The 23,862-nt window shown below is 37.9% G+C and overlaps 1 protein-coding gene across 6 annotated transcripts in view; it reads left to right on the top strand.

The window, feature by feature from the left end:
• LOC146586863 (neuron navigator 3) overlaps positions 1 to 23,843 on the top strand; it is a 267,610-nt gene extending 243,767 nt beyond the window's left edge. For 4 of the 6 annotated variants that reach the window (XM_085320549.1, XM_085320552.1, XM_085320548.1 and 1 more), the window contains 12 exons: positions 3,408 to 3,561; positions 7,224 to 7,398; positions 11,017 to 11,114; positions 11,742 to 11,837; positions 12,119 to 12,287; positions 12,981 to 13,216; positions 15,153 to 15,307; positions 16,232 to 16,303; positions 16,746 to 16,942; positions 17,615 to 17,733; positions 19,885 to 20,088; positions 22,335 to 23,843. In XM_085320549.1, coding sequence (XP_085176675.1) covers positions 3,408 to 3,561; positions 7,224 to 7,398; positions 11,017 to 11,114; positions 11,742 to 11,837; positions 12,119 to 12,287; positions 12,981 to 13,216; positions 15,153 to 15,307; positions 16,232 to 16,303; positions 16,746 to 16,942; positions 17,615 to 17,733; positions 19,885 to 20,088; positions 22,335 to 22,454 — 1,795 coding nt within the window. In that variant the 3' untranslated portion in view covers positions 22,455 to 23,843. Of the gene's footprint in view, positions 1 to 2,240; positions 2,307 to 3,407; positions 3,562 to 7,223; positions 7,399 to 11,016; positions 11,115 to 11,741; positions 11,838 to 12,118; positions 12,288 to 12,980; positions 13,217 to 15,152; positions 15,308 to 16,231; positions 16,304 to 16,745; positions 16,943 to 17,614; positions 17,734 to 19,884; positions 20,089 to 22,334 lie in introns of all 6 variants that reach the window. The other 2 variants (XM_085320551.1, XM_085320550.1) reach the window with 1 other exon arrangement.
• The last annotated feature ends 19 nt before the right edge of the window (positions 23,844 to 23,862 follow it).

The following is a 23,862-nucleotide window of genomic DNA, read 5'->3' as shown; positions in this document are numbered from 1 at the left end:
GAATTTTTCCCAGATGTTCATCCTTTCTATTATTACTTTCTATACTTCATAACTATTAATTTATATACTTTTTATCTATTTCACCTCTTTTTTCTGTCTAGAATTTATTGCAGGATTTTACATTTTAAGTTTGTCAAATCAGCATTTTATTGTGTCAGGGCCAAGAATCAGTCATTAGCAAAGCCTATCTCATTTCTTCATTATGAAATCATTGCTTTTTGATATTTAATATAGTCTTAAAGAATTCCCAGTTCCCATTCATATTCTTTTATGTAGTTTTTTCGTTCTGGTAAACTTGTAACTTTTCCCAGTTTGGGGAAATTATCTACTGGAGCCTGCCTTACTTTCCCTATCTTCTTTGAGAAAAATCAGGTCACAGATGTTTTCCTTAACTGTTCAGCAAATCCTAGTCTAATGACTGATTGCTGAGGTGTAGTATAGAATTTTTCTGTCTTAGATAGGTGCTCTTTATGTTTGATTTTTTTATAGACTCTAATGATTTTTATTGCCAACCACATGAATTTTCTGGCAAATATACTCCACAGAGAAACCCCCCCACCGTAAGTGTTTTTCTTTCCACACATTCTATACAGACTAGTAAGAGTAAGTCATCTACGTCTCCAGTTTTATTGAGTGTTTTATAGGAAGCTCACACTATTATGATTTCAGGTGTATGTGTGTGCTGAAGGGAGAGTTTCTACATGTTTAGGAATATTAAGACTGATTCTTCATCAAGTTTAAGATCAGTAGTAAAAGCTTTAAGAGAAATTGCCATCTTGTTACTGCTTTTAATCATACTGATTTAATCATATTGATCCTACACTCTTCTTCAAAAAACTTACCTACACAAGTAGTTTCAGCTATTGTATTACCATTTCCAGTTCATAGATCTACTTTCATAACCTTAAACTGTTTCCTTCCATCCAGCACTTCCTTTCCTCTTTGATGAGCTCTCTGGATGTATGGGTATTGTCTTGAATTTATCAAGGACAAACTGCATATCTAGTCTTTCATCCCAAACTCTTTGCATGCCTATTTTGGTCCCTGAATCTTAACTTGCTAATTCTGTCCCGTTCATGGCCTTCTGGTTTTTCCCCATAACATTTATAAATACTGATCTTTCTGTTCTCGTTTTTTATTATTGTGACCTTTCTACCCAGAATGACATAGGCTCCTCCTTCCTTTCTGCAGGGACAGCACATAAAGTGTGTTTATTTAGATCAATTTCTTTGTCTTGTTATACTGATAACATTACTTTCTTTGGAAGACTCTGTTTTCCATTGCATCATTAACTTTCCTTTACCTTCAGGACTTCTCATAAATGTCAGTAGCCTCTATTCAAAGATCGTGACTCAGCTCCCTTTACCCAAAGAAACCTAAAGATTTAAAAATCCTCAGATTATAACAAAAAGTGAAATTCTGTTTTTCTAACTACTCACTTTAAAACTTTGTCTAGGGTCTGATCAGGTTTCTGAACTTCTTTTTGTGACTGCTGAGAAATACTAACTTACCTTTTTGTTTTTCTTGCTTTTGATGAGGTCTGAACTTCTTATGTTATTTCACCATTGTAGGAGCTGAATATTGAAGAGTCCTGGAATATTCAAATGAGAATTTAATTCATACGTTCTGTTTCCACTCTGCTTTTGTTACTAGTCTAGACATCTTCTACCTACTTCTTCCAGAACCATAGCCTTGTTTTTTGCTTAACTGTTACCTTCTGTTACCTTCTTTAAAGCTGGCTTGTCAAGGTCTTTTCCCGTCCTCAAAATGTACTTTTGCAAAAATGCCAAAAAGAAAATAGCCAACAAATACATACATGGCTTCCCAGCTGTCCAAGTTGTTGTATGAGATAACATAGGCAAGTAAATAAAATTTCATATCATACCTCTTCTTAATACTTCATTTCTTATTTGGTTATTGTAGGCATGGGTTCTTCAAGTATTTGGAAACTTGATAGGTAAAAGTATTTTCGTATTTGGAAAAAATCCTAGTATATATGCCTTTATTCACTTTTTACTGTCATTAAAAATATTGTGCATGTTGTAAATGATAATAATTATTTTCCTTCTTCAAATTGCTATACTTTTTATTTGCCATGAACTTCATCATCTTCCCTTTGCTTATGATTTCTTTATATTTGCTTATGGTTTCTGTATATTTTCCTTGATCTGAGTCTCATGTTCTAAACCATTGCCTTTTACTTTCTTCCACTTGCATCTGTCTAATACATGTGTATGCAGGTCATCTCTAGTCTGGGCACCAAAGAAAAGACAAAACGGTCACGTGATCTACAAGCATAGATCCCGGTAAAATTGAGTGTGGGGCATGGAATTGTGTCTCCAACTACTGACCTGAACAGTGTTGCATTTTTCTCTCCCAAAATGCATTTGCATACATTCTGGCAACTAAAAGCTGACTTCTGTTTAGTGTTTGTACAKTGGTAGTAAAAATAATAATACTTACTAGTTCAACATGCTTTTTATGTTTAAATTGCTCTGCAAACACTAAGTATTTATAGTGACAGTAATTAAGAGCAAATGGCATTTAGTGAATTGACTGAAAAGGTTGATTAGTGWAACAATGTATCCAAAATTCAGTGTTTTATTTTCTACTGGTTCTATGCTATGCAACAGATCTAAGCCTGGTTATGATACTTAAAGGCAGGACAGAGTCTGACATGAGAATTGGACAATTGCTGGATCCTTAGGCTCGTCATGTTTCCATCTTTTCTCACAATATTATGGGTTATTCCCTTAAAATTAATGCTTATGAAAAATAAACACATGGTGATTGCATTTAATCCCTTCTTTAAGGAGAAAAAAAASGATAATTTCAGGCACTGTACATTTCCAAATGACAAGCTATAGGCAAAAAAGTGAACCATTATCAATCAACATCTTTACAGATTAAAATCTTTTAGATCATAAGGTCAGGGACTGTCTCTTTGTGTACTGTGCAAAACAAAAAAAAATGTTGATACCAAACAGATAATAAATGTCTATAGTGTAATTCGATCAATGTACTTCTGTTCTGAATATTGATACTTAGGAAAATTGTAACCTTTGCACCAAATAAATGATGCAGAAATAAAATCAAATTAAAGTCAATGGATGATACACACTTGAAAGAAAATATCTAATAAGTTTTTTAACAACGTTTTTCACCATAGGGAACTATCTTAGTAAACTGGAAAGATATAAAGCAAGCTGATCATTTCATCTGGAGAAGATTTTTTTCCATTTTTAATTTGCAGTTTGAGCCTTTTCATGTTTCTTTGATAAGATTCTCTCTTCGCTCGTAGGTTTCACCAGCAGCAAGCATTTTCTGCACTTTGATATTTAATAATGACACTGCTTTGGGGAGAGAACCTTCCTTTAATCTCCTGCCTGTTTCCTGCTCCTCTTTAGGATCTGTGAGTGCACAGAAGCAGAGGCTGAAATTATTCTTCAGCTAAAGAGTGAGCTGAGGGAGAAAGAGCTAAAATTAACAGACATTCGTCTTGAAGCCCTCAGCTCTGCACACCATCTGGATCAGATTCGGGAAGCCATGAACCGCATGCAGGTCAGTACAGTAGCCTGAGTGATGACAGGGGTGCACCTAGAGTGTGCTTGGTGTGTTTYCTTTCCCAGTACTTTGTTTCAGGTACCCAAAAAGTATCGATATAAAGTAAAGCAACAGATTGACAGTACTTTGAAAAGATGCAAATGGTAAGTGTTCATTTTATAACAATAAAATGATATTCTTAGCATTTATATATTAACAACCAAAATGTGCTGAAAAGTTATGGAAGAAGAYGTTATCCTTGCCMATGGGATATTTCTRTTCMAAATCCTCTGGCTGGGGAAAGCAAYATGGCAGACAAGCAGATCACAAAGTGATTTCTACAGGGCTTTCATTACTTGGGGAAGGGAGGGTAAGGGGGTATTTGGGGAAATATGTGCATACTCTGTCTTCACTTCTAATTTCTAACCTGGCAKAGCCTGCCAAAGCAAAGTATGTAAAATTAGACTAAAGTATTRTGTGCAGCATTGCTAAAATTTCACCCCTTTATTACTTATGATACTTTACCACGTCCTTCCTGAACACATCTTTATCAACAACTTTCCCTTTTACCTGGATGAAAGGATGCAGAAAAAGGGACAGTGCTCTTCAGTGCAAACTCAGTTCTGTTGCCAGCACGTAAGCGTCTAGTGTCACGTGGGCTGTCCAAAAGTATCCACAATGTCCACACAGATCTGATGACTGTGATACAGGTCCTGTAGATAGATCTGTGCCCTTCCAGAATGACAGGTGAGGTATCTAGAACATCCCTGAAGGCACTTAGAAGCATGCATTTGGGAAACTGAATCAAGGCCAATGGGATAGGATTCAGCTTGAGATTAGAACAGCTGTATTTAGATGTCTATGTATGAGCTAGGGGAGTAAGCTTCTGTTATGTTCACTGGAGCTCTAGACACACAGTAGTGTGACCTAGGGAGCTATCCTTACATAGGTGCATAGCATGAAATTSAGTTGCATAACTGAATTTGAACCAGGCTGAGGTGTCTAGACAGGACTTGAAGTTTTAACATTTAACTACTGGAAGACCATTCATACAATGACAGTAGAAAGACACGTTTACACAGCTGAATCCATCCCATAGGGCTTGTAAACTGAATTGCTCTGTGATTAGTACTTAGACCAGGTGTGCATGTAGGCATGTAGACATTTATGTGTCGAAGCTCACAGTGGCTCATTTCATAACTACAGGAGCTTGCTTKCTACAGCTTGCTCCAGTTTCTGCCTTCTAGTGCCTGTAGCCGTACAGGCACAGCCATACCTTTCAACAAGTATAGCCTTGCCAGCCTCCCAGATGCTCAAACCCCTGGGAGTCAACACAGATATGAGGTATTTCGCTGAACTTCAGTTAAAGGGAAGAATAATCAAAAACTGGTTTGTAGGAGTTGCAGTTTTAGAAAGACAATTTGGAGAAACTGAAGTTGGAAAGTATTCTGGCCTCAAAACCTCTTGAACGTGAATAAGWCGAGTAAAAGCGTGGAATATCTTCAGGCCAAGGTGCAGAAACATTATGGAAGCATATCTCCAACAAGAGGACTGCTCCAGAATGGATTAGCTATATCAAGATGCTAAAAGGGAATTAGGAATAAACTGAGAGATTACTGAGAATACAAACAGAAGGACAGATTAAGTCAAAAAGTGGACACATGGGAGAACAAAGCTGAGCTAGGCCTTGTGAAAGATGTTGAAAAGAACAGTAGAAGTTGTATGGCTTTTAAAAGAAGAAAAAAGTGACACTATTCTGATTTAAAGATTTAAAGCTTATTAAAGACAGTAGGATTGTGTCACAAAACTAAATGCGCACATTGCCTCAATTCTGAAAGGATGATGTTGATCAGAGAAGGGAAGAGAATAAAAATGAGGATGTGAAAAATGGGAGTAACCACAGTGGTGAGCAAAACAAAATTTAAAAGATTAATACCACGTTTGAGATATCTGAATACTCTGTGTCTCAGAATCAAGGAAGAAGTAGTTATAGGACAATTACAAAACCATGGACAAATAGTTTTTATCTATCAAGTTATAGAAGGTACTGTATGCAGAGAGAAGGACAAATGTAGTACTTTTCCTGTAAAAAGGAAAATACTATTATCTGGATGCTGTATGTCTATATTTTTCTGATCACAATAATGGTAAGGGCTTTTTAGCAAATAATGGAGATGAGAATAATTAAAGAATAAGTGGTAAGTGAAATGTAGGATAAAATGTCGAGAAGTTTATCAACGACAGATAATGCCTAATTAATGGGTTTAGTTTACCTTTGGTTTACAGATCTTCCAGCCAAGCAATGKGCAGAAAACTACTCACCTGTCTAGACATGAGAATATTATATAGTTACATGCAGTAGTGGAGAATAGGAGGCAAAGGCTTATAGGGAGGGGACAGAAAGTCTTTGGAGTTTCCAAATTCTGTGGCATTTTGCAGACTGATAGGGATTGGAAAGAGGAGAAAGTAGGATTGGTGGGAAAGGTATATGAACTGTATATATTCAAAGCACCTTATAAATCTAAAGCTCAGCTGAATGGAAGACTGCTGAAAAATATGTAATTAGTCAGCTTATGCCATGGACTAGATGGATATTGTGTGACTCATTTCACCATAGCTCTATTCCTGATCTGAACCTAAGACTAAACTGGTGCATTCGTTATTACGTTCTGTCAATATTTCACTGATTTATCCCTTTCCTTTCACTTTCTCCTCACCTTTGCCTATATGATCTAATCATTCTGTAGCAGTTGCATTTCTTTTTGTGATGTTGTCCCTTAGGTTTTTACTTGTATAATGTGACTGAGCAACCTTTGAAAAAGAKAGGACTTTTGGCAGTGTTAGTGAATGTGGAAATAAATTTGATGTGCAAAACCGTCTACAAGAAAAAGCAGTTGCTTTGTACTGTGCTTCATGAAGCAACTGAAAGATAGGTTTAGCTGGTACTGGGCTGTGCTCAGGCTAAATTTTCATTTTATTATTGTACATTCAATGATCACTTGGTACCACAGAGGATTTAGCTAAGAAAAAATTCCTAGCTGTGCTGATCCATCTGTCACTGTACGTTTTCATCAAAGCAGTTTTGTTGGCCGTTATGTGAACAATCTCATGTTTAGATGATCAAAAACTCTTACCTCATATCAAGAAGGATTATGAAACCATTAAAATATCAATTTCTAATTGTCCATTTTTAATTTCAGTGCTCCCTTGTGAAGTTACTGTTTAAATTCAATGGCAGTCATATTTTTCGGAGACTTGAGAGGGCATGTCAATACATATCCAAAATGTTAGGAGTAACATTTTGTTACTGACTGTTATTTAAGATATTTGACAAAAAAATAGCACTCTAAAACTGGGGTAATTGGGAATATTTTCCCTATATGTGTAGTATAGCCAGCTGTACAATAAACACAGAGGCTTGAAGACTATGTTGATTAGTAACTGTCTTGAGGCAAAAGTTAAAACAAGGTTGTAGGGCTTTTTCCTTTATTTTAGAAGTGAAGACAATCTACTTCTCATTGATTGGGTTTATACTTTTGCTATAGTGTCACATACTGCTGTGGAGCTGCTAAACCAATTGGCTCCTGCTTGTGCACAGCAAGCCCTGAATATCCACCCCCAGTGGTTTCCTGAAACAGTAATCTCTTGTGTTTTCGTGTTGGGTTTTTTTTTGAGTACAGAATGAAATTGAGATACTGAAAGCTGAAAATGATCGCTTAAAGGCAGAGACTGGTAATACTGGAAAGCCTGCCCGGCCGTCATCAGAGTCTTCAAGCAGCACATCATCATCTTCATCACGGCAGTCACTAGGACTTTCTCTGAACAATTTAAACATCACAGAGTCTGTTACATCAGGTAAATATATTTTGTGTACTTGCATGCCTCAGTAATGATTTATTATTTTTCATCCTCTTAATAGGCTCTATATAAAAGGCATGTCTGAAAATTAAAATCTGTCATATTGCTCGTGTGAACATCAGATACTCATTCACTAATGACGATGAGGAASAATGTTGGCAAACCTGTCTGAAAATGTGACTTTTAGAAGGGTCTGAATAATAGTAACAGCTTGTTCATTTTATTTYCTTAATTCATAGCAATGGTTCTCTTTGACTCCCTTGTTTACAATACTCTTTGATTATCTGTTGTTTTTTTTTTTTTTTGATTATCTGGTTATTTGATAAGAACAGTACCTGTTGTAGTATACATGAGAACTGTACTAGTATATTGTCTTGTCCATATGGGACAAATATGAGCAGAGTGCATTACACTTGCCTTTTCAATTTACAGAGCTTTCATCTTTAGGTTTGATCACTTAATCTCATTGCATATTTTAACATGGGAGGAAGACAGTCTCAGTGTTACCTTCTAATAATTTTTTGTGTGGTATARCTAGTTAGTCTATGTTGGATTAGATCTCCATTTATCACAGGAACAAAACACTGCCTGGCTTACTAAGCACTCCCGTTGTCTTCTCTGAATGAGAGAAAGCATGCAGAACTTTGGTCCACATCCTGGACATTAACATGTGGTTATTTTCCATGCCGTAGAGTTTAGGATAATAAGCCTTTGACACTTGTTTTGATTATGTGGCCAAAAAACAGAAGTACTGTCTCTAATGTTAGAACCATGAGCACTGCAAAAGCAAAGCCACTCATTAATGTAGACCCCATAGAAAGTATAAGACAATCTCTGGAAGCAATAAAATGTGGTTAATAATTATTGAAAGAGTCTAGGCAGGAGTACAGCTGGGAATGTGCCAAGCTGCCTTGCTATAATTTGGGTTGGCAGTTAGTCATAGTGTCTTGCCAGTCATTGATTATATGGATATTTGAAGATTTCTTCTGGTTAATATCAGATTTTGTATGAAAATTGGTATATTTTTTCTTTACATTCCAGCCAACATTTTTGCCAGATTTAACTTCTAGAATTGATGAGCCTGAGTCAGGCCTTGAAGTGAAGGTCAGGCCACTAAAGTGTTGCAAACACCGGAGGAAGAAGTGTAACTGTAGCTCGTGCTCAAACATCCACATACATTTAAAAAAAATAAAAATAGAACAGAGTWATTTTCAAAATGGTAATCACAGAAACTGTTTCATGAATAGCAGCTATTTGCACTGTGTCTCTTAGCTATAACTCTGTCTAGGTATAGAAGTAAACATAATATAAACTTTATATAATTTTCTGTGTTATTGATTCTAAGCATTTTCTAGTATGTAAAGTAATTATTTCTAGTTACAAGAAATTAAAGAAATAAGCGTGCCTAATGAGGAGTGGAGGATTTGTACTCCATTTAAATATGAATCCAGCATTTTTGATAATTGTGAGTATCATTTTATTGCAGTGCCAGAGAACTTGGAAGGGTGACAGCTTGCTACCAAGTCCTGTGGGATTTCTGTGGCAGCTAAAGTGCTGTTACACCAGAGTTCCTCAGATGTGGAGAAGTTAATCATACTGGGGACTAAGCTGAGAAAGATAACAAGGGCCTTTACCCATCGTATTAAAAATTCTATGGCACTTTCTAGCAGATCAGTATTAACCAGAAATGGCCAAAGCTGTCCATTGCTGCTTCCTAAAGGCAGGACCATCTCCTGCACCTCCAGAGAGGTGTGAGTGGCAAGTCTGGGCAGGGTTTGGYAATCACAGACACCCACTCTGCAGCCAGTCCTTGGATTAAAGTGCAGCGAGCAGGGGCCAGTACAAGACTGTGTAGGTACTAATCCAATGAAGGCAATGTGCCAGGGCTCAGACAAAAGTGAGCTGAGGTTTCCATGGTGCAACTAAGGATGAGGCCTGGCAGAAGGTAATTAGAGCAATTAACGCGCTGGTGAAATGCTCCAATGGGGATCTGCTCCATTGGGCATCTTCTTGGGGGGAGGTTTAGCTTAGGTTTTGGTTAGAGCATGGTGCTGCTAATGCCAAAGTTGTGGGTTCAATCCCCATACAGGGCTGTGCTGGGTGTTTGACTAGATGATCTCTAGAGGTCCCTTCCAACTTTACCATTCTATGATTCTTAGCCCTGATATCAGTGAAAGGGAGAGCTCTCAGTTGCAGATAGATTTTTTTTTCTAGACACAGAATGGTTCCTTATTCCTAAACACTTAAAGAAAAATATATTTTAAAGGTTATGTAAGGGACATTTAGGGATCAAAAAACTTCAGAGGAGGACTCCAGCATTATCAAAACTGTTAAGGTTTGTCACATGTGCCAAAATACAACACAAGTCAAGTRAAAAAGCTCATGTTGGTGGCACAGGAAAACCAACTGCCCGGAACAAAATAGGCATAAGTTTGTTTAAATTGGCAACAAAAATGATTGCTGATTGTATCTATTTTAAAAAAACTAGCAGAATCTGCTTTCTAGGTCAGGGTGTAATCTGTCAAACATTGTACATGGAGACTCACTTATTTCTAAATACATTCATTCAAGCCATATTCATGAGCCTTTTTAGTTTTTGCTTTAAGCAAGTACTTCTGTGACTGAATCTTACGGCACCTCAGTTTAATTTGGATGAAATCCAACCTTGTGCAGACTATGACATGAAGTCAAGGCACTACTTCAATCATCAGARTAAGAACGAGCAGGATTTAGGGTAGTGGATACTTACTGTGCTGGCCTTTGAAGAAAATGCAAATCCAAAATCTCTTCTACTTGATACTTAGTTAGGAAGCCTAACAGAAGAGTCTTTGAGAACACCTCTGTAGGAAGACAGCAATTTTATCCCTTGCAGTAATGCCTCAGGCTTAGCCTTTAGGAAGAAATATATCCTTCTGTATTCTTGTTTTACGAGTTAGGGAGGAGGTACATCTAGAAACAGAGGCACAGAGCAGATCAGAATCACTCTTTACCTCCAGGAAACTTAAAACCTTAAACTAGAGGAATGGCTGAACACAGAGTCCCATTTTCAGGAGGAATGCAAAGTGATATTCTAATAGTTTCTCCTTCTAAGACTATTTTATGGGGAAAAAAGACTCTGTATCCATGTGGTGTACAGCAGGTAAGGAAATTAGCTGGAAAGAGAAATTAAAATGCTATTTTAYGGAGCAGCAAATATAACAGCGCAAGGATTTGTTACTTTTCCCTTGATAGCATTCTAAAGGGCATGATGAGTGCCCACAGGTGTAAAGTTAATTTAGGTTTTAAACAGCCTTGTGGACRTATGGTAATTTTGACCATGTTATAAAAAGGAGAGCAATAGCAAAATTGTAATGCAAGAATTATTTCTTTCTAGTTCCCTAAYTCATTTTTACGTGGCTAAAGCTTCTAATTAATACTGCTTCAGACAAATGACAATTTGTCCAGCAGAAAAGGCAAAGTAGGAATAAGTGCATGTTCAAATGATCCTGCTGCCAGTGGTTGTGATGGCAGCCTTTCTTGTTAACAAAAAAGACCCTTCGAACAAGTATTTTGCTGGTGAGGTGAATATAACCAAAGTGATCTGTCAGGTAAATCCCTTTTCTTCTTGTATCATAGATATTTTGCTAGATGATGTCGCAGATGGAGCACTCCACAAAGAAGGCCACAGCGTGAAAATTTTAGTCTCAATAAACAAGGGCTATAGTCGAGCCAAGGTAAGTTCATTTTCCAAAGATCTYGTCTCAGAATTATAGCTCTGGTAAATCCTGTAGTACGGTGTCTGAAGTCCTTTCACTATTTTCAGCCATGAACTAAATGGAAATGTCCCAAAGATAACACTTCTTTTCTCTGTCATCTGTATGTATTTAATACAGTCAGTATAATATATGCTAATAGTGCCATGTAGCCGCCTCCTGCCTTTGTCATGGCTCAGACACTACCAATTCTCAGTTTAATTAGTAGCGAGATGTTCTGGGACCTGCTATCACCATTAAAACATGGTTATAAATTAGATATATGCCTTGGACCCTAAGGATACAAGTATGAATATGCTGCTGAAGTAATCCATTTGGCATCACATTGTCATATTTTCATGTTTTATATTGCAAAAGTATTACAAATACAWTGCAAATTTTATTTGTATTCTGCTTTCTCTAAATGCAGATGCAACCTAAGAGCGGAGTATGATGCTGTTTCCTTCCATGTATAGATGTACCACAGTAATAGTGGCATCTGGCTTAGAGATTATCAGTAAAATTTTAGCATCACATTCTACATAATAYTATTTTTCCTTACTGGTAAATTTASTTTTAGCATAGKTTGTGAAATCTCTGTCTTTGTAGGATCAAAAAACACATGCATATCTGATAGGATCAATTGGAGTTAGCGGAAAAACAAAATGGGATGTTTTAGATGGTGTAATCAGACGCCTCTTTAAGGTAAGACATTGAGTATTAATTCAGTATTTTTCTCACTTTAGAAAAATTCTGTTTATTTTCTTTTGTCTTACTAAGTCTTTTTTTTGACTTATAGCTGACACTACTGTTAAACTTTATTCTTAATGTTGTTGTTCTTTTTTTCATAATTATAGGGTGTTTATTGCATGTGACTCCAAGAATCTTCTTGAAATAYGACTTCATCTATACCAAAGTATGTGCCTGTATTACTTTAATTCAGTSACCACATCTACTTTTTGTCCTATGTTTTCATATAATTTCAGGAATATATTTTCCGAGTGGATCCAGCTACCAGCCTGGGTTTAAGCTCTGACTGCATTGCTAGCTATTGTATAGGAGATATAATTAGAGCCCATAGCCTAGAAGTGCCTGAACTGCTGCCTTGTGGATATCTGGTTGGAGATAATAACATCATCACTGTGAACCTGAAAGGTAAAAACACAGGAATATTTTTGCAGCTWCTGTATAGTTCTTCACTCCATTCCCCATCCCTTCATTTTCTTTTAGACTTGGCTCTTCTGTAGTCTGACCCCTACCACCGTGGGGCATTTTGAGGCAAACCCAAGAATATCCCTTTCCTTCTCTGTCTGTCTCTCAAATCACAGCAAAGTAAAAAATTTTGAATAGGGAGGGGGGGAAAAAAAAGGAGCTTATGATCAGAAAAATTAATGCATAGCCCTAACCCAGTTCCACAGGAGAAAACTGAAATATTTCAAAAGCTGTAGGGATTTGCTGTTGGAAGGGAGAGAGGCCTTCAAAAGAACTGTGCATGTATTGATTTGACAACTGGTAATCCTTGTGGCTGTCATTTTGACCTTTTTCTRTCGTGACTGCCTGTAGTGTCTGAAACACATGTCTTTTTGCCTCACTGAGCCTTCTCTTCACATTTGCTTTGATTCAGTTTCTCCCACCCATCTAGTCTCACTGACACTGACACTGTTTAATTTTTTGGCCCTGTGGAAGAACGTAAGTATTTCCAACAGTAATGAAAACCTACATAGGCGTTTGAGTTAGGCAGAAGTATCTTACCTGCTTTCAGCATGGCACAGACATCATCAGGCGCTGGGTCAAACCTAAACTTACCTTGGCAAGGATGCAGACAAACCATTTTCCTTTTCTTTCTAGGAGTGGAAGAAAACAGTTTGGACAGTTTTGTGTTTGATACATTAATTCCTAAGCCAATTACCCAGCGGTACTTTAATTTACTGATGGAGCATCGCAGAATTATTCTGTCAGGACCCAGTGGCACAGGAAAGACCTATTTAGCTAATAGGCTGGCTGAATATATAATAACTAAATCTGGCAGGAAAAAAACTGAGGATGCAATTGCAACTTTTAACATAGATCACAAGTCAAGCAAGGTAAGTTACAATTGAAATTGCGTGATTCATAGTGAGGTAGCATAGATCCTACTAATTGGCRTACTGCTTTGTTGCTCAGTTTTCATCCTTTCCTACAAGGATTCAGTCTTCAGTCCCATCAGACATGAAGACCAGGTMTCTCAGTTCTAAACAGAGCATTGGGGCAGCATTTGTGAGGGAAAACTGATTTTTTGCTCACTTGAGGAAACCCATCTTAGAGATAGATGCAKAATGAAATACCCACATAGCTTCCATTCTTAGAGTATCTAACTCCTTTGTCAAAAAGGCTGGGTATATAGTAGAGCAGGTCTAACTTGCTTTTTTAATAGTGAAAATAGAGCCTATTGTTGGCAGAGATTTGAGCATGAGGATTTTGAACTAGTGACTTTGGTTCAGTTTTTTAATGGACACTGTATAAATAATACTGCTGCCATAGTTTGAGCTCCAGCTCATTCAGTCAGGACCTGACCATGCTGAAATTACCTCCTGCATCATATCATATTCAGAGTCGTTTACTTAGCCCAGATTGTCAAGCTTCTAACACGACTACTGTGTGACCTGCAGATAATACTATTCACCTGTTACCCTAAACTGTGTATTCTCGTGACTTGGTACCCAGGGAGATGGTCACGAAATGAAAGGTTTTGCCCAGGGCTTTCAGCTTTTCACAGAACATAATGAATGTTAACRTAATATAAGAAGGAAGAACATACAGATCCCAAAGGGATGGGAGAACCATTCCAGTAAAAACACCTCTTCTCRGTGTTTTTATACAGATGATTTGTGATGCCATTTACTTTGGCATGGAAAGTGTTCGTATTTTATTGTTATACCATACCTGCATTTATAAGGGAAATCTTCCCAGGGAAGAAAGAGCTTTGGGTTGTTGTTAAATTGCTTGTTATATGCAGGGGTTTTTAAATTSCTATTCTTTGTTTCTATGAAGATTACATAGAACTTCTGAGTTTATAATAAAAAAGAAAAAAMCTATCATTATAAAATGCAGAATATGCTTGAATAATACAGATGGTGCAGTTCCTCAAAGAAACCCATGATTTTCCCCATAGAGATACCTGATCATAAAAATCCAAACAGAAGGCATCTTTGAAATAAAAAATTAYGCATTCCTATTAAAGAAAAAAAGATTTTTCTATTAGTGATCCATAAAGTAAAATGACAATAGGAATATGGTCCATAATACTGAACATTCCCAACGCTGACAAAATTAGATATCTCAAGGGATACAACTATAAAACTTGACCCACTCAGACCCGTGAAGGCAAGGAATTGTCAATAAAAACATGAAAAATTTTCATTATAGAAAGTTTTATTTTATTCCAGTACTAAATAACCGATAGCAGACAGGGAAAAAAAAAAAAAAAAAAAAAAAGAAAAAAAAAAAAAAAAACTATTTACACAAGGAACTTTATTAAGAAATGTGATCCAGTACCCTCAAAAGATAGAACAGATTTTCAGTGAGAGAGGTGAAAGGAGATACCTGAGGAAGCAGTTCAGTATGCCTAGATTGGGTAACAGTTTGTTGTTTTTGATATGTAAGTGTAGCGTTCATAAAATTGGAGGCCCAGCAATTAACGTGAGTATCTCAGCCCACTGGAAAGGGGGTATTTTGTTGCAGCCTATTTCCCATTGGAGATAAGATATTTTATCTGCAGGTTCCTGAGGAATATATCCACCAAATAGGAGTCTATATGCTTCAGTCTCTTGCCTTATGTTTAGTGCTGTTGTTTTTCCTAGCATATGATTTCAGTATTGCCCTAAGAAGCAGGTCTTCCTGCCTATGCTGATCTAGCTGAATTATCCACAGTTGGGAAACTCTGTAACAGTTTCTTTATCTTTCTGGAGATCTTTTCCACTGTAATTACATACATGGTCTAATTGGTCTAATTTTTTCTGTTTTTTGTTAATTCTGCTAAAGGATCTGCGACAATACCTAGCTAATCTTGCTGAGCAATGCAGTGCTGACAACAATGGTGCTGACCTCCCTGTGGTCGTAATTCTTGATAACCTCCACCACATCAATTCACTAAGTGACATCTTCAATGGTTTCCTCAATTGTAAATATAATAAATGGTAGGTTTCACACACCTTAACAGTTTTTTGCTGGTTTGCAAAACAAAACATCCCGGTTGAGCCTTAGACTCCCTTAAGCTAGATCGGGAAAGCCCTTTTCCAGGTCCTTAAATTTTAGTGCTTGTATAATTTCCCCCTTCTTCAGTCAAATACTTAATGTACATGCTTCACTTTATTTATATGACTCCCGTGCATCTCAGTGAGATATAAATGTAGCACTGAATTTAAGAATGGATTTAAATGCTTGACTGGATTAGAGTCTTATTCCTTTTGCCCTGTCAGGTCACACAAGCTCATTAGTATCATGAGGAGAGGTTATGAGTAAAGAATAAATGCACTTTATAATAGTGGAATTTGGGATGTGTGTGAACTTGTGAACAATGCTATGCAGAAGCAGCTTATAGCTGAAGGACTTGTGTTTCCTACAGTTTTCCTGTGAGCCACAGTAGTGCAKAAGTGTCAAGTTGGCTGGCTTTCCTTTATTGCCAAGCCAGAATAAAAATTATAGTCTCTGGAAACTTCCACTGGCTTATTAAATAGGGTGTTTCTGCTGCAAAAGCTTCATCATAGGTACAGCCCTTCATAAAATTGCTGTATACTRTGTCTTACTCATGAGAAGTACCGGCTTCTGAAATTAGAGCTCTAACTGTACTGTAAAATAATGAGGTACACGAGCACAAGTTTACCTCATTTCTTTTTTACAGATGGGTATTCGTAAACTATAAATGTGCAGAAAGGGGAAACATGCAAGAATAAACATAGAAAAAAGAGGTTAGCTCAGAAATACTGTAAATCTAAGGCTAAAACACATCTATGGTCTCTTTTCARGGTTGGCCTAGTGCAGATAAGAATAAAAAATATTCTCTGAATGTATGAATGCATTTTTCCTCAACAAAATTCCCACATGAATCTTTTTCTTTTCAGTCCCTATATTATTGGAACTATGAACCAGGGAGTTTCTTCTTCACCAAATCTGGAGCTGCATCACAATTTCAGGTACATTCACTCTGTATTTACTTTGTCCATGTTMGCACAAAACTCTCAAACTCCTTTCTTCTCAGCCCAGCTCTTCTGCAAACATCCATCACAGCAAAGTGGTTTAGCTCCTATGACTTTCCTATATTGATAACTCCCAGAATTGTATTTTTCCTTCTGGTGAAAGAAACATACCTTTCCTCTATCTCTAGCACAATGCTACGGTTGTTGCATTCCTTTTATCTTCAGTGCTGAATTGAATTCTAGCTGAAACCTGTTATCATGATTGCATTGCGGCAGTGGGCAATAAGGAAGGAATATAACCCGGTGGTTTATTACAGCTATTTTATATTTGCCAGTTCACTAGCCTTAGGAGCTCATGACATCATTTCCATCTGTATGCTCAAGAGGATATGGTATATTTGCTATTCGTTGCTGCCTGACATTTATCCTTTCTTCCCAGGTGGGTGCTGTGTGCTAACCACACAGAGCCTGTTAAAGGTTTCTTGGGCAGATATCTGAGAAGGAAACTGATTGAGACGGAAATAGAAAAGAACATACGCAATAATGAGCTCATCAAAATCATTGACTGGATCCCCAAAACATGGCATCATCTCAACAGCTTCCTAGAAACACACAGCTCTTCAGATGTAACCATTGGTGAGTCTTGGCCCGATGGTTTGAAATAAGGATGCAGGCTGAGCATAGTAGAGATTAGGAAAGGTTGAATTTGCTTTTTAAAGGTTATTCTGTCCCAGTCTACAATGGGAAATGCAAAATCACTGTGGGGAAATTGCCTGGTTAGTACTACCAGCAAGACTGAAAAGCAAATACAGTTTACTGAGAAAGTATATATTCCCTTGTATTTCTGTCTTGGTTGGTAAAGACTTTTAAGTGAATGACCATCGTTTTAAAATTTCAACACCAAAAATGACCTCAAGAGCAAGTGTTCAGAGATTAGGTTTTTTTCTGTTTTCATATTGTAGCATAATTACAACTATAAAAACACTAGGTCTGTCAATTTGGCAAATTAGCAGGTGGGAGATGTACATATACCTGAGATCTTTYAGTGAAATAGCTATGTTAGCAAAAAATCATACTTTTAACATAGCTGTGCCAGTAAAACTTGCAAGTGTTCGTCAGGCCTTAGGATTGCATAAAGTGACACTAGTTCATTTTTAATAATCGGAGACTGATAGCTCAATAGTTGTAGTCTTGTATTACCATTTTCTTCATTGGAGTCTGCTCCAGTACTATTTTTTTTTCATTCTGTAAAGATTGATTTTAGTGTGTTCAACTAGTTCAATATTTTTAATACACTTGACTTCTCAGGTCCCCGCCTTTTCCTGCCTTGCCCTATGGATGTTGATGGCTCCCGAGTGTGGTTCACAGACCTCTGGAACTATTCCCTGGTACCATATCTTCTGGAAGCTGTGAGAGAGGGACTTCAGGTAAGTCACTTACTTCAAAGCATTTTTTTTTTATTAGTTTCATAGGTTTTCTCCAAGGTAGTTTTAAGCAATGCATCCAAGTGTTGTGCTATTGTAGTTACAAGAAAAAAAATGTGGGGTAGATTTATAGAAAACAACTTTGGACTCGTTTTGACTTGCTCTTACCCTAATATATAATTTAGCTTTATTTTATCCAGCACTAACGTATCTTAGATTTTTATGAAGAGAGTTTCTCCTCCATGACTTCTGGAAGGTTCTTCCTTTTCTACCATTTGAACAGACTTCACAGCAATGCTGAATACAGCTCGTGTTGTCTATCAGTGTATGGAAGACCTAACAGGCCCTGCGCTGTGTAACAAAAGAGCTTTGGTCTGCCTAATCGYCTCCCACCTATGTATGTATCTAGGCATACAGGCGGGTGGAGGAAACCTTGCAAACAAGGATATTTTCACCATGCAGAAAAGATTTGTTTACTGGCCTTATCTAACCGGACAAGATAACTTGCTCTTTGGCCCTCATGAACATGCAAGTCTGTCCTTTTTTTACCCTTTCATCTTGCACTACTGCTTGTATTTCCACCAATTTTGGTCTCTCCGCTTTCCTTTCACAGTGTTTCGTTGTTCCTCCATCCTGACCTCTCCAGAGCTAGGAGTTAGCAACTCCTCCATTCTCTTGACATTCTCCATTACTAACAAGGTTTCTTCTACTTTAATAGGAGAGCTACAAATAGTTTTACTGTATATAGCACTGTTGTCCCATGCAGGTAAAGATTTAGGACTATTGCACATCCCTGGAGCAAACCTAAATCTTGAAACTAATCTAGACTTTTTTTCCAATTTCTGTTGGGTTTCTCGCTTTTGCTTTCTTTTTATGCACTGCAATCCTACAAAAAGATTCATTGTAGAAAGGCATTTTTTTGCCACACATAACTCTACTGACACAGAAATAAATTACTGTGCAGTGCAGAGGGGATTGTTCTGGATGAGTCAAAGAACTGTGTAAGCAGCCGTAATTTCGTTATCACCTTGGGTTGACATGGTGACATACTGACGAGATGGAAGTTTAGAATCTTGCCTGTTGAATATCTCATGTTTTCCTAAAACAGCTTATCTCTCTGGGAATTAGAGAGTGTTTAGACCTTGTGCAAAAAACTGCCAAATATCTGCTAGAACAGCCATAGTGAGATTAACAGTGCTTGTTTGCATCAGCTATAAAAAAGCAGTGATATTCTTCATGCTCGTATTTTCCCAAATACACAGGAAAAGTTCAATTCAAGAGCAGAAGATGGCAGCAGACAGAAGAAAATACAGTGTTTCATGAACCTTTCCAATTTTTAGATGCATTGGATGACTTCCATAGAACAACATTTTTAATGATACGAGGAAATCTTTTGCATGATATAATTAGATGTTCCTAGATCCAAAGGAGGGTGGAAAATGATTTTCTAGCCTGGTACTTGGCAAGCTCATATGTCAGACTGAGAATCTACAATCCTTGCCCCAGATTCCAGAAAAGATTTGATCTCTGTTAATCCCAGAATGAAGGAAATGCTGCCTCCAGCCTGGAGTTAGCTTTCTACCTCCCTGCAAAAATATTTCCTCTTGGCTCATTTAGGTAGATCGCTGCTAAGCAGCCTAGTCTCTGTGAAGGGTATAAGGAGCCTGARTATCCCTGTGCACAGTGTAGGGAACTTGGCTGCTTAACCTGGATTCAGCAAGTGCCTGGGAGCAGGTGTTGCAATAATAAACACAACTTATCTCTGTGGCTTTAGCACTGAAATCCTTACTATTTTATTCCTTRTTAGGAGTACAGCCCATCTGAATGAATGCTCCGGAAGTGTATATGCTGCCAATATTAAGGTTTTGTTTCATGTTATATCAAAAACTTGTATCTCTCACTGTTGCCTATGATTATCACTAGTTCTGGAGTACTTTTCAACTTGCAGCCACTCTGCATATTGAAGGAGCACTAATGACGCTGAAGTAGCTTGACTATCTGATCATATCTGAGTGCTGAGCCCTTTTGAAGCAAACAATTTACTGAAATGGTCTAGATGTGTTTGATTGCTTTTTGTCTATTACTATTTTTCTATYTGGCTATTGCGACTGGTACATTGGATAAAAACTTGTATGTGTTGTATCCATCATACAGATGTATGGTAAGAGGGCACCTTGGGAGGATCCCTCCAAATGGGTAGCTGATACCTATCCATGGAGCTCTGCGTCTCTGCAGCATGAGTGGCCATCATTACTTCAGTTAAGACCAGAAGATGTTGGGTACGAAGGTTATGCATCGGCAAAAGAAGGAACAACCTCAAAGCACGTCCCACAGAGTGAAACAGAAGGGGATCCTTTGGTAAGATTTAAACTTTGGGAAAAAATGCTCTGCAGTATGTGCTTTACTGCCAGATGTTAAATTGTACAGTGTACAGTAAAGAATGTACTGTTTACCTGTTCAAATRTGGTCTTTTAAAATGAATCATACTATAATTTATTTAAAAAATGATAGGAATGAAAGGAAAATCTGTCAAGAGGGAAGATACCACTATCAAGTTAATGTGTCCTTAAATTGTATGCCTTTTCTATCTACCCAGGAATGTATATGGTCTTCATCATGATAATATCTGAATACTGCTCTTAAGCAATTTGTTAATCAATTTATTCTAAGAACGTCTTCCCAGGTTGGGCAATTTGTCATCTACATTCTACAAATGAGGAACTCRCACTAACTTGTCTGTCACAGAGAATTTAGTGGAAATACAAATTCAACAGCCATCCTCCCATTCCTCAGAACTTTTTAGATAAATGACTGTATAACAGTCTTAATGTATACAGAATGCAAGTGTGGTGACATTAAAAAAAAGAAGTTGATTTCCCTAAATACCATTTATTGTTTTATTTAAATATGATCCCAGAGGTTTGGGTTTACCAATGCCTCCTCTGGTAATGGAATATTACATTTCATATATTGAACTGCTATTCTTGTGTAGTACTTTTGCTATAGAGTATCTTTATCATAATTCATAATACCATTTTAGGGAACTACCTTTGGAAAACAGGAAGCCCTTGGAAAGGGAATTTCTCAGAGCAGAAAGCACTGAAATCTTATGAGTGTTAAGGAAATGAATCCTTAGGCCCACAAATGTGCAGTCCCCAAAACCAGAGCTTGCATCTGCAAAAAGTGTAGAGAATCAGCTCATCTGCCCTGCTGCCTCGCAGTCCAAAGGCTCTGGGGTGAYTGACGCTGTGATTTGGGCTGCCAGCAAGCATATTGGCCAGGTTTCTGGCACATATGCTTCACCTTCCACTAAGCAATATATGAAAATACTTGGGAGTCCAAAGAATTCAGTAGCCCTTCCCCCTTGCTCCCTCCACACTGTGATCATTTGCTGTTTACAGCTTCCTATATCTGACTAATTACAAGAAGCTTGAAACTTCTGCATGCAGGGCTTGCCCCTGCCTCCGGGGGAGCTAATGGGAAGGCAGGTGCTGACACTGGGGGAGCAGAATCACACCCAACGATTGCGCTTGTGAAGACAGGACATTTCATATGTAGGCTTATATGACACACTTGGTGCATACTGCATGTGTCCTGCATCCTCAGAGAAGCATAGTTAYTACCTTACAGCTAAAGCTACCTGACAGCATTAAGCACTGCTCAAAGTCTAGAGAAAGCTTTACAAACTGCAGGCTTGAGACCATAAAGATGTAAGCATTCCTGAGCAAACCTGAAAAGAGGCTTAACACTCGCACTCAAAATACCTCTCCTTCTTCTAGTTTTCATTCCTGTTTTCTGCAATGATAGCTTATTTGTTCTTTGAAATACATTAAAACAATGTTAACGTTGCTTGCAGTCTGGAGTATGCTGGCAGGAGTGGATGTTTCATAAATAAAATCCTGATTGTTACGCAGACCTAGGTGTCAAGCATCCAAATAGTTTTCTGGAGCTTACTGCTGGTTTTTATGATTTTTCAGATGGGCTTCAGGTTCCAGCAATGCCCAAATGAATTATGTGGGGGCTCTCCCTCTCCTGGGAAGGAAGGTCTGTTGCTGCTCCCCTTGCTGAGGTTAGCTTCTCAGCAGCAGATGGTWCTCTTTTATGAAGCAGCTGGCCTCAGTCCACCCCTCACTCGCTGCCTCCCTGTCTCTCTCTTGCAGAGAGGGCATGCTTGTGTGATTATGTTTTTAKTTGCTTTTCCAGTGTATTCTGTCTGCTTCATCCAAAAATTATTTGGAAGCTTGACTGTTTCCAAATATGGGCCCAGATGTCCAGCTGCGATACGGCTTCCTTCCCCTGCCCGTGTTGCAGCTGCAGCCACAGCCGTTCTCACCTCTGAATTACAGAGATTATCAGGCAGCTCCATTATATCCCCCTGGCTCTTTGGACCTTTAAACTTGCACTTCTATTTAAAGAGCAGAAGACAATGAAAAGGGTGCCAGGAGGAGCCATTGATACCTYGCCCTTTCCAAAATCCTTTTGTGTGGTCCCCTCAGCTAGATACCAACACACTCCATACAGCAGAGGAGGTTTATTAAATTTTAGCATGGCCACTGCCGCATTGAATGAGACAAGATTATGAAAAAATTTCCTTCTTCTTTCAGATGAATATGCTAATGAGGCTTCAAGAGGCAGCCAACTATTCGAGTGCACAAAGCTGTGACAGTGATAGCACCAGCCACCATGACGATATTTTGGATTCATCCCTTGAATCAACTCTCTGAAAGAGACGAACTGTTGTGGAGGATCATGGTAAAATCTGTTTCCACTAGACCACTGCCAGTATTAAAGCAGCACGCCGAGATCCCTGAATGAGAATGGTGTGTTGTAGGTAGGCAGGAGACCTAACTCTGCAAAGTCAGGAAGAAAAATTGAAGTGGAAAGCTTGAATTAGTTTAATTTCAAGGCATTTCAATATCTTTGGAGCCAAGTGAGACTCCATTTGTCAACTGGAAAGGGCCCTAGATCAAGGGCATCTAAGCAGATTGCACATGTGTTAGCCAAACTGGAATTTTTTTTCCCCCTTTTCTTCTCTCTCTCTCTGTCTCTCTCTGCCTCTCTGTACAAGTTTACAGTGCAAACTTGTTTGATTTCTTTTTCTTTTAGTTTACCCTGACGCACTGCATGAACAATGCAGTCTTCTAGTTCTCTTCTAACCTCTGTTGTGCCACATGGTGCTGGTCACAGGACTGCAGTGGTGTTTGTGTTGTACACTACTGCCCATTCCAAAACAGGTCAAAGATGATGATAGTAACTCAGAAAGCACAAACAGTATTGTGCAATCACCAGAAAACATGACTGTGATATGCTGGATAAGTGCCAATTTAATTCTAACTGCCATGGTCACGGTGATGCGCTCCATCAAGTTTTTAGTGTACAAGTCACAGATTTTATAAAGTTGTTTTTACCACAAAGGTCTTTTTTAACCACCTGCCCACTCCTTAACAGCAGTTTTATACCAATTATTAACCAACACTGATAAAAGGCTTTTTAGGGCTTCATTTGTTTGAGCCTTTTCAGTGAAAGAAGGAACATTTCCTATGGTGCTGTCTCACTGCCTTAAAACAGATTTCTAGAACAGTTTTACAGTTGGTTTAATTCCTAAACCATTGGTAATTTACACTGTTTTTTTCTTCATTTACTAATGAGAAAATGTCAGTTAACACAGTAGCCTCATATCTGTATATCATGATTTTTTAAAGAAATGGATAGGAGAAAGAACAGTTGCTATATAATATTTTTATCTTGTGAATAGATTGCTCTGCATACCCTCAGAAATCTACAAGGAACCCAAACCCACTTCCACTGCCACCTAAATGCTGAGAAAATCGGCTCAAATCCATTTGGTCCCATGGAATGGAGTTTTTGGAGGATAGATGTTTTGAATTCTTATCCAGCAGAGCTGGATGCACTTGATGCAGCATGAGCACAAATATATGTTTTTTTTTTTTTTTTCTAGTTTTAGCATGTTGTTTTGATTGCTATTGTTGTACATGAAAAAACAGCATAAAATAACACTGAAGCAGTGATGTCCACTGTGGAAGAGGAAGAGTTTATACTGTAAAAGTGGGTTGGTTTTGCACAGTCTACTGGGTGGGTATTGTAAATATTAAAAAAAACAAGAATAAATCA

Source organism: Rhea americana, unplaced genomic scaffold (genome assembly GCF_003343005.1).
Source record: "Rhea americana isolate MKP2758 unplaced genomic scaffold, rheAme1 scaffold_64, whole genome shotgun sequence".
NCBI classification, from domain to species: Eukaryota; Metazoa; Chordata; class Aves; order Rheiformes; family Rheidae; genus Rhea; species Rhea americana.
Note: the sequence above shows the minus strand (reverse complement) of the source record. Positions and strands in the feature narration are given on the sequence as shown.